At 36.8% G+C, this 11,398-nt stretch overlaps 1 protein-coding gene across 1 annotated transcript; it reads right to left on the bottom strand.

Annotated features, from left to right (window-relative positions):
- Positions 1-2,442: 2,442 nt before the first annotated feature.
- Positions 2,443-10,755, bottom strand: LOC114717111 (probable apyrase 6). Its single transcript, XM_028902187.1, has 8 exons — positions 9,956-10,755; positions 7,554-7,666; positions 6,474-6,581; positions 5,826-5,880; positions 5,140-5,298; positions 4,238-4,332; positions 3,104-3,300; positions 2,443-2,822 (listed from the first exon to the last, which is right to left on the bottom strand). Exons 1-8 carry the CDS (start codon positions 10,584-10,586, stop codon positions 2,552-2,554), a joined length of 1,629 nt encoding a protein of 542 aa, XP_028758020.1. The 5' UTR covers positions 10,587-10,755; the 3' UTR covers positions 2,443-2,551.
- Between the last annotated feature and the right edge of the window lie 643 nt (positions 10,756-11,398).

Genomic DNA, 11,398 nt, shown 5'->3' with positions numbered 1-11,398 from the left:
CAATACACTTAATTAGCGAGGATATTTTAAAAAAGACAACACCTATTTAGGGCAAATAAATAACTCAACTTACTTCTTTAATCTCTTCAATTTAGTCAACTAGTTCTTATAATTAGGACCGGAGGTAGTATTATCAATCTAGCTTCATTAAGGGCAGAAACATTCCTAACAATATAATAATAGCCCAAGAAGTGATTCTTTTGATGAAAAGGAAACAAGGGAAACAAGGATGGCTTGCAATCAAGGTGAATTTGGAAAAAGTTTTTGACAAGCTTGGCTAGGATTTCATTCAAGACACCTTGGAAGATGTAGGCTTCCCTTTGAGACTCAACACTCTGATAATGCAATGTGTCTCTACAAGCATCATGCAAATCCTTCTCAATGAAAAGCCCTCCCCCTTTTTCCAACCAACACTAGGCATTAGGCAAGGAGACCCTCTCTCCCCCTACCTTTTTGTGCTTTGCATGGAATGGCTGTCCCAAGCGATTAACAAGGAAGTTCGCCTTAAAAAATGGGAAATCATTAAATTAGGAAGAAGAGGTCCACCATTCTCTCCCCTCTTCTTCGCTAACAATCTCATTCTCTTTAGTGGTACCTCCTTAAGCCAATTACAGCTGATTCAAGGCACACTAGCTGATTTTTGCATTGCCTCTCAATAGGTTATCAGCATAAGCAAAATGAGAATTCACTTCTCCAAGAATGTCTCTAGGAGAAATGCTAATACAATATGCAATTTCCTCCAATTTAAAAGACCACTGGGCAAATACTGGGAGTTCACTTGTTACATGACAAAGTTTTGAAAGATACTTACCAATACATTATAGATAAGGTCTAGCTAAAACTCTCATCTTGGAAGGTAAGAACCCTATCCTTAGTTGGGTGAATTACTCTAGCTAAATTTGTTCTAAGTGCCATACCCTTTTACACCATGCAAACTACCCTCCTTCCCACCACCTCTTGCAAATCTGTTGAGAAAATCATTTGAGGCTTTATATGGGGATTAGGTGAAGACCATCAAAAACTAAGTCTGGTCAATTGGAATGATATGCATCATCCAGCAAGATATGGAGGTTGTGGACTGAAAAACCTTAAGGAGCAAAAGCGTGCCTTTCTGTCTAAATTAGCTTTTCACCTGGTCAATGAACCAAAAAAATTGTGGGTCCAAGCTCTTAGAGGAAAATATAATTGGGAACCCAAGCAGAACTATGATTTCAAGACAAGGATTGCCTCCCACGTTTGGCAGAGTGTAGCTGCTGTTTGGCTGACACTGAACTAAATATTGCTTGGCACATTAGGAATGGCAAGACGACTAGATTTTGGCTTGATCACTAGGTAGGCAAAATGGGTCATCTCAAGTACCTTATTTTCTCAGATGTGTTAGACTCTGAACTTGACAAGACAATTAGTGATTACTTTACTAACCAGGAAGAATGAGACTGGATTAAATTCAACACCTACTTCCAACGAGCTTGAACTTACAAATCACTGCAACTAGTCCCCCTCAAGAATTTCTTTCAGATGACTTTGTGCTACTGGGATCTTACTACCAATGGAGCTTTCATAACTAATTCGGCATATCAAGCCAATCAACAGTTTGATTGTGAAACCCCTGGCAAATGCTGGAATTGGACCTAGAAGTGGCTTGATGTTCAAAGGATTCACACTTTCCTTTGGCTAGCCAAGAAGAAGAGACTCCTTTCTAATGCAAAGTGATTGAGAAGAGGCATAACCACGGAAGGAACCTGTGAATTGTACCATATAGTAGTCAAGGACCATGACCACATTTGTCCCATAGCACAGGCATGCTTGGCGCAAATACTACCCCACGACAAAACCCAGGAATTCTTCTCCAAACTTTTTGAAGACTGGCTACTTTGGAATCTCAATCCTCAATGTATGGACACTTATTGGAGGCTTACTTTTGACACGTTATGTTGGAAACTTTGAGACAATCAGAACAAGCACATATTTGTTGATGATTTCCTTTTCCCAAAAAACATTATTATTTTTGTCCAATCTTTTGTTATCCACACCTCCAATGCAAGGAGGCTCTTAGATGCTATTGTTAGCTTTAATTAATTGTTTGTATGTTTAATATTGACTCCTGAACGTATTTTAGCAATACATCCTCTTTTCCACTAAAAAAAAAAGGCGTGTCGCGAGTTTTAACTAAAAAAAAAAGAAAAGAAAAAATGAGCAGCTTACATTCTACAGTATTGAGTATTCTATGGCCTCATTGGCAAAATGATAGAAATCCCCCATAAGCACATTTCACGTAAGTCGAGACAAAACTTTTTCTCACATACTTGCCTCGTATTCTATAAATCACTATTAAAAAACTACTTATAAGCTGTTCCAAATAGGCCATATATAATTGCTACTTCAGTTTCTAAAATAATTTCGATGTCAGTGGAGCTGCATTTTGCCCAGAAACAGTTCCCCTGCTTTGAAGTTCAGAATTTCTCTTTCAAATATTGCTTGATCAAGAAATACACATCATCGGCTCAAAAAATTCATGTTAAAATGAATAGAATAAATTCAACGCGCAGTATTACCTAGGTACACGAGTAACAATGTAGCGTCCCTTCTCGAGGTCATATACAGTCTTTAATTGTGGCTTTCTCCATTGCAGTACAAAGAATGCAGCCAGTACAATTAGAAAAAGAAATGCAAAGATTGAGAAGTATGTGACTGATTCATTCCCAACAATCAGCCCTGGGTCCACGGGCTCCAGTTCAACGGGTTCTGCCATTGTTTCAACAAGGAAGGATCCAAGGGTCCAGTCAATGTGAAAAGTCCCCTTCCGATTTCCAAATCCAATCCTGCAAATATTTTCAGCCGTATGCTAAAACTCATTTCTTGAAAAATCGCCACCAATTAATTTTCAAAATTCAAACCCTACATCCACGGTAATATATGAAACTTGCATTTTCTACAAATAAAAAAGTGCAAATACATATTTTCAAAGCTTAATTACTTCATCTCTTTGGTAACTATAATTAAAAGATATGCATTGAATTGGTGTGGTTTTAATCGCATGTCACGTACAAATATAGCACGAATTTTTGCTTTGCTGACTTATCTGGGAACATGGTTGCCATACCTTTTCTCTTCCATAGATACCCCAAAAACATCATGCATGAGTGCCACCATATATGCAGAAGAGAAGCAATATTTTGATAGATCCAGATCATCAATTTCATTGTGTTGAATTTTAAGAGCATCCCAATGATCTTGACAGTAATGTTGGCCTGCTGCTTCCAGTTCAGACAAAGAAGCCCTAGGAACCATCCCAAAAAACTGAAGGGCGTTGAATTGCGTGGAAATAATGTCACTATTTTAACAGATGCATCGTTTTAGCACAGTTAAAAAGAGGCTGTAAAGGGATTAAAATAGATGTACTTCCAATGTAGATTGCCGTTGAAGATAAGTTCACCATAGGTGATTCAAGTATTTCTTATATTCTGTTTCATATTTCTACATTTCTTATACCTTTAAAGCAGATTCCAGCCATAGCTTATTTCCACTCAGACATTGTATTAAATTTTGAGCCAGAGCAATTACAGAGATATATGCACGGCTGAGTGTGGGGCAAACTGAAAACATAACGCTCAATTTCCTAGTACCTCACATGATGTTCACACATGCTTAGAAATAAGGTCCCGTCAAAAGTCTCTAGAGGAGGAGAGCAGAGTAATGGAGTTAATCCTTATGTTATATATGAGAAATTTAAGCTAAAATACGCCCTTAAGATACCAAATCAATCCAGGTACACGATAAGGTTAATCTATACGGTAAATTATCAATGACCAAGAGACTGTTATACCATATGACTGCATCATGGGTGTGCATTGACGTATAGCTTCTTTATATTTAGTATTCTCGATAAAAAATAAAAGAAAGTTAATTTTCTCTTTAAGGGGCTATATAACGGGTCTTGAATGCACAGGGTAGTGTGCGTTTCCTCTCTTTAGGTTTACCTCCATTACACCCACACTGTGGAGGAGTATTTCCTATTGAATAATAGTATTTCAGAGCTGTGATTCCATCATAATTAAACTGTCGAATAGAGCAATTTCAAGCAGTCAACCAATCCAGAAATAGTGATGATAGGTCAGGCATGACCTTTCATACTAACTAGTCAATAATGGCCAACTGAGCTTATAAAATCCATGCAAATGAAACAACTGATGAAAAAAGAGGGGAAAAAACAAAGCAAAGGTCGCCAAATACAAACCTCAGAGGTGTAGAAAAAGTCTCCTGAAGAAATTTGCACGCCTGATAACTCAAGAAAGGATGAGGTAACTTTACATGGTGGGCGTTGGCATCTATCTGCATTAAGGGAAAATATCAAAAGTGAATATCTTTTCTGAAAATGGTGCCACAGACAAGCAGACTAGGAGATCTTCTCTGAACTCAAAAGGAAGGGAAAAAAATAGCCCAAACAGAAGAGCTCATAAACCCATTTACCATTAGTCATGGAAGCTACCCTGAGAAGAAAACACAGATCAGCAGCCCTAAAGTAAGCTGAACTGAATGCAAAACAATAATACTTCACAGGTTCGAGCAATTTCCACAAAACATGGGCATCATGGCTGTATTTGTTTTAGTAAAAAATGATTTTCATATTTTCTAGCGTTCAGAACAATCAGAAAATGAAGATTGAAGCATTAGCTGGCAACCAACATGATGTACATGTCGCTTCTAAGTTGATTACAGTTGGCAAAAAAGCAAAAGCAATATAGCAATGATTAATGAATAGTCAGACTTACTGGGAATAGTAGCCTTGCCATACGTAATTTGTAAATCTCATTTTTTGCCATTAAGTAGTAAGTATATCAATCAGTGGCAACAAGTGCACAACTTCTTCCTTTTTTTTTTTTAAGAGAATATGAAAGCATGCATATGGAATTATACAGGGCTATTTATTGAATAAAAGATTATATCATTGAGCCATTTAGTCTTGAAGGATGAATAAATAAGAAAAAGATTCAATAAAAAATAGCACCATAGACAAAGCTTCCTAAAGAAACATATCATAATAAAAACAGAAGTTGTGAGGCAGTACAAATGATTATAATTTGTCCAAAAGTATAGCTTAGATACTAATCATAATAAAACATCGAAATATGAAGAAACCTTCTCTTCTCTTCAAAAATGTCCCAGTTTCAGATTTGCATGCAGAATAGTTTCCAGCAGCTTGGACGATTGGGCGATGTACATTACTTGACATAAAGTTCCAAGAATACCCTTTTGGAATGCAAGGGTTACCGATATTGTTTCTGATAGATCTTGAAGCTGCACACAAATAAAAATAAATAAATGAAAATCATCAGATTATATTATTTGAGTCAGTAAAGTTCATAAATGGAATTTTTCACTAGGTCCTGTAAAAAGTCTTGAGTGAACTTTAAATCACAAAACATTTCCCTATAAACAGAAAGAATCCTAGCTTGTTATACTTTAATAAAACATATGTAGAACTGCTACTGCTATACCACAACTTTAAGGTCATACTTTTACCAATGACCATATAAAAATTTCCCTATCAGTATTCATCACTATAAAATCTTTTCATTCAAGTTCTTTAAACTACTTAATCAAGCATGTTCAGCAATAATGAGATCAGGCTTCCATCACCATCCTATAAACTCTCTCAAAGTTACTCCAATACCCATCATATTGAAGGCCATCAACATCCAAGTTGATGTTGCGAGGCTCTAATACAATTATAGTAATAGCAACTACAAAAAAACATTTAACAGCTAAACTTTATTTTATTACTACACAAATTTAGGATTGTAGTTTTCCAGTTCATTACTTACAAAATTTTGATTCCCTATGATTCAGCAGCTCCTCCAAGGATTTCAATGCTGCATCCTGTCCAAGAATGTTGATTAAAACATAACATTAAACTTAAGATTCAATGGGAATAAATATTTTATACCAATCAATGAAGACAATGCATGCAAAAGTAAACACACATATGAATGTGGAGGTGGTAATGATGATGGCGGTTTTCTAGCTACATCTATTCACTGTTCCAAAAACCACTGTTCTGAGAACCAGACCAGACAAGTCATGAACCATGAACCAGTGTCTCAACCGGTTCAATGGCCAATCTAGTTTTCTTAACATGGCCACACCGTATTGCATACTCATACCCATATTGGTGCTTCTTAGCTTCCCATTAGTGGATGGGCATGTGGGGTAAGGCCCACGGGAGTTCTCGTGGTGACCTCGGGCAGTACAACAAATCATTATGAGAGAGTTCTCTCAATCTTCCAAGTGTAGGCTTCTGGCCATTCTGGTAACCTTGGTTTCTTGGAAACTTAATGTGGGAGCATAAAGGAAATACAGAACTTCAATTTCTCCAGGACATCAGTTGACAGCAAGTATATAGATAGAACACATCATCCAGCACATAGAAACAAGCATATAATCTTATGAACTTGGAAAGAGCAGGGAGATACCTGGCCAAGTTCCGGCCAACTCTGAGTATAGAGATTGTAGGTAACTCCAGATAATTTAATAGCCTGGGAAGGCTGTACTGACTTTGAATTTAACAACGCCAAGGTAACCTACAAATATCAGTGTAATTCATATATGTATTCAGCATCTTTAGAAGAACAAAATTCTTACATAAATTGAAAATACTTTGACCAAACATGTCAACCAACGATGCTTCACACTTCATCACAACAAATTTGCCATGCATTAGTTAAAAATTAAAGTTAAAACAAGGAAGAAAACCAAAAACGTCACGGGGGCAATTGGGCAACTTGTGGGAAGTAGATTGAAGACTTGTGGAGATCTGTCATTGTGTTATATGATACAGCCATTGATAGACAATTAGAGAATACTGAAAGGGCTGCTCATGAGATGCAGGTTGAAGATTTCTCGTAGAAGCTGCTTGTCTGCTAACATTATTGTCAGAGAAAATGCCAGTTGCTAAATAAGCCTAGTTCGTAAGTTCATGATTGAATTATTTTTATTGGAGGCTTTCCTACGTCAAGAATTTAAAAAATAAATGGAAAAAATTTTGACAGTTTGAATAACGAGAAAAATATAAAATTAAAGACAAAAATTCACAAGATCCATGGCTTCAATTATGAAATCTACGCATCAACAAACAGTGAAACATGAAACACCCTTCACCAAATAATCTCAAGTAGGAAGAAACTTCAGACAAATGATTAGCTTGACATTTAACCATCTGACCATGAACCTTCCTAAGCCAGAAAGACTTTTCTTTACGGCCCATAACTTTGATCCTAGCATTCCTAAGAAACAGAATCTTATCCGACAAGTTGATACTCTATCACATGTTACACATGGATGTAAAGCATGTATGGATAAATCTATCTATATTATAAAATCACTAGGAAACAACACCATTCATAGGTCATGAACAATGCGACTTATCTCAAACTCCACGTAAAGCACAAGCCCACAATCTAGTCATAGAAGTATTTGAGGAGAAATCAGTAATAATGCATAAATTTAGATCCATGTATACATGAATTGAACTGTAAATTAGTGAATGAGAAAACCTGCAAAGAATCCCCACCAAGTTGAACTATTCCAGCAGTTTCTTGAGGTTCACGTCCCAGGTTTCCAAGGGCATAATTTGCAGCAACCCAAGAAGAGATACCTTGCTCTTCACCTGTGTTGAATATATAGTTTCTCATTAACATTAAAAAAAAAAAAAAAAAAAAGAAAAGAAAAGAATTCAAGCCCACTACAAAAGGCAACAGTAATCAACACAAAATCTCAAAAAAATAATACATTTTTATATATGCGCAACATCAACATGGCCAGGTATAGATAACGGGCCTCTATTCTCTTCCCTCCCCCATGACCTCCACCATGGTGCGAGGACATAAACCCCTCAATAACCCATTTTTCTATTTTCCATTTCAGCTCTTCTATGAAAGTTAAACAGATTAATACAGGCATGTGAGAAAAGGCGTGGAATCTGGTGTAAATAATTTGACCAAGGATGTTGGCTCCAAAAGTATACCTTCCTATTACGACTTAATAATATTAAGTTTGAAGTTGCACATTGCTGACCATCGTGGAATTTTTAGACACAGATTCATGTAGATGAGGACTTAGCATAGCCTACTCTTTTCTATTTTTAATAGTTAAGTGTAAGAAACAATAAGAATAATAAATAAATGTTTCTGAAACCAGTATTCAAAGAAACTTCAGGCTATTCTAATAGAAAAGTGACAAAAAGAAAAGAAAATGTCAGTAAGTAAGAATAGAGTTGCAAAACAGGAGTAAAGAACCTCTGAAAAGAAATCAAAATCAAAAAAGCGCAATAATAACAGAATGACTTAAACCAGTTAACCAAAACAAAGCAAGAAAAACAGCCCAATATCTTTTCAATCAAGCAGGCTAGCCCCTTAAAAAGATCAAGAGAAAAATACAAAACTAAGGACATATACACTATCCTTTACCACAACTCCTCAGAATGCGAAGATAGATCCTCCAAGCCTGGAGAGTTCCACGCTTCCTCTCCAACCAAAGATGTCATAAAACCTCAAAAACTTCCCACCGTTTGTTTTAGCCTCCCTTTTACTTTCAAAACTTAGAACCTAACCATAAGAAAAATCTCCAGAGACCAAACACATTCAACGTTCTCCAATAACACCAAAATGTTCATTTCACTATAACATCATTGCAAACCAGTGTACACAAAGATAAGTATCTAATTCAAAGCTATCCATAGGCATGATGCAAATATCAAGAGAAATGGTCATTTTAGTTTACAAAAGTACCAACCAACAGGTAAGCTAAGCATCCAATACCAACACTGCCATAACGCTTTCAGACACATTTAGTAACCATAAAATCAAGTAAGGATAGGGGACAAAATTAAGGTTTGGACACACAACAACATAGCTCAGAATGGGGCAAAACATGGCTTGAGCACAAATGACCCCAAAGCAGGGGGAAGCGCATGAAAATAATAGGCAGAACGAAAGACGAGAAAATCCTTGATTGTAAAATTAAAGTTCTTTCCCAATTTTATTGTTGTATGAGTGATATAAATAATAAAGCTAAAAACTTCTGTTTTAGTTTATTTGATTAAAAATAAAACAGTGCGAGATACTTGAATATAGAAAAATTCCAGTTGTGCTTTTCTCTAGTACACCCAAACAAACAACTACCTTGGAGGCAGCTTTGAACTTTTAAATTGATTGATCTAGAACAATCTTTTCCTAGTAGGACAATGGACTAAGTTATACAAATGAACATGAATAAAGACCAATGAATCAATTCAACCTGATCAATCTATTCTATTTCATTTTTCTTTCATAGAAGTAAGGTGCATGAGATTTAATCAAGTAGGTATAAAAAAATGATATCATATTAAATAAGGTAAGAATCCAAAAAGTCCAAAAACGAAAAAGAAAGTAAAGTAGAGCGGAATGAAACAAACACTTCAAAAGTGAACTCTAAAAAGTATACTGTAAATCCTTAACATATATCTTCTTGATGTTCACTAAAGACAAACACTACACGCAAGACAGTAAGACAATTGCATTACCCAATGCACACAGTTGAGAGAAAACACCATACATCACAGAACACGAGCTATTGGGTAATGCAACAGTCTCTGATCAAGTGTGTTGCCATCATCTCTTGGGATTAGAAGCCAATAGCTAATCAGAGTGCGCCTGTTTTATCAGTTGGTCCATTATTGTAAGCAGAATAACCGCCACTTTTTAGTATTCTTTTCCCCGTCTATCGATGAAACTACAGACTGTTAGCACCTGTTAGTTAGTCATTTTTAAAATGCACCGAAATCATCAATTTATAGCTAACTTTCTACATGCCTAGTATCATGATCTCAAATACTACTTCGGTTCCTTTCAAATTATTACCGAATCACACCAACATTGGGCATGAGATTCAAATCAAAGAAGAACCAACAACGACATACCTTGAATTACACGTGCCCATTCATCCTTGAACAAAAACCCAGACGACCTCAGAAACTGTCTACAAGATTCCAATATCTTCTCCCTCACCTCTACACTCAAATTCTCCAACTCATGCGTGGCTATCAACTGAACCTTTGTCCTTCCCCACTCCTTCTTTGGTACTTGCTGCTTAGCAAACTCGACTAACTGCACAATGGATGCTCCGGCGCCATCGGGGTCCCCTGCAAAACCCATCAATCCAACCCCAATCTTCATGGAGCTCGACCCAGCATCGTCAAGGAAGGGGATCCGGCCCTCCCCGAGAAACTCGAAGACGTTGATTTTGGAATACGAGGAACGCGCATTGATAACAAGGCCGAAGAATGTAGACTTGGGCTCAGCGAATTTGGAAGAGTTGTGGATTTTTTGAGCGGTGGTGAAGAGGTAGAACAAGAAGGGGACAGTGCAGAGAGAGGCGACAAGGATGAGCCATTTGGTTGATTGCCTGTTAGAATTTGGTTGAAGGTTTGGATGCGGGGGAGAAGAATAGAGTGAGATCATTCGAGGGTGAAGTTGGGTTCGGTGCGGCGGAATGTAGGCACTAGAAGAAGAAGCAGAAGACCTGGACTGCAGATTTGTCTGTAAATCCATGCCTGATCGAAGAACAAACAGTGTTTGGATTTTGAAAAGCTTTCATTCACATAGTGAGGCCTTCTAGTTCGGCGTCCGCAGCAACGCGGAGTGTGCGTCTGGGTGAAGGGAAGACGATGTCACTAGCTTCTGGTTCTGGTAGCAGGTTCAGATGCTGATGCCCGATATCATGGGGAGAATTACAGGACAGGACCCAGATTCTATAATATTCACATGAAACTCTTTAAAGGAACTAAAATTAAAATTAAATAAAACGCTCCGTAAAAAAGCCCGCTCATAGATTCTCTGATCATTGAAAAAAGGGACATCTCAAAAGGGGCTAAAATATCAATAAGCCAAAATATTGGTAGGGATATTAAAGTGATGGGGCATCAAGTAAAAATTTTCATTTAAAAACCCCATCAAAGGGTAACAAGAGCATAAGTTCCCACATCAGCTTCATCCTCACTCGTGTTGCTTCCTCTTTATCTTTTTCTCCCTTGTCATCTCCTCCGGGGTTTTTAATTTAAAAAAAAAAAAAACAAAGAAGGTTTCTTTGCAATTTTCAATGTAAATTTAATAGAATGTTACATATCAGATGTGGAGCTTATGCTAATATTGTTCAGAACACTTGGAAGGTTATAAGATTTAATCAATTAAGAAATTTGTACTTATATGGATGCTTAAAATTAATACAAGAAGGGGGTGATTCAACTTGCTAAGGGCTTATTTGAAATAAGCTATATGAGTCTTTAGAAATAATTTTTCAACTGGGGATTGATAGAAAACGAAATAAGTATTTAAGAAAAATTTTGTTTTGACTTATGTTAAAG

The sequence above is a fragment of the Neltuma alba genome, unplaced genomic scaffold, assembly GCF_004799145.2.
Source record: "Neltuma alba isolate B1F8T4 unplaced genomic scaffold, ASM479914v2 tig00011709_pilon, whole genome shotgun sequence".
In the NCBI taxonomy this organism is placed as follows: Eukaryota; Viridiplantae; Streptophyta; class Magnoliopsida; order Fabales; family Fabaceae; genus Neltuma; species Neltuma alba.
Note: the sequence above shows the minus strand (reverse complement) of the source record. Positions and strands in the feature narration are given on the sequence as shown.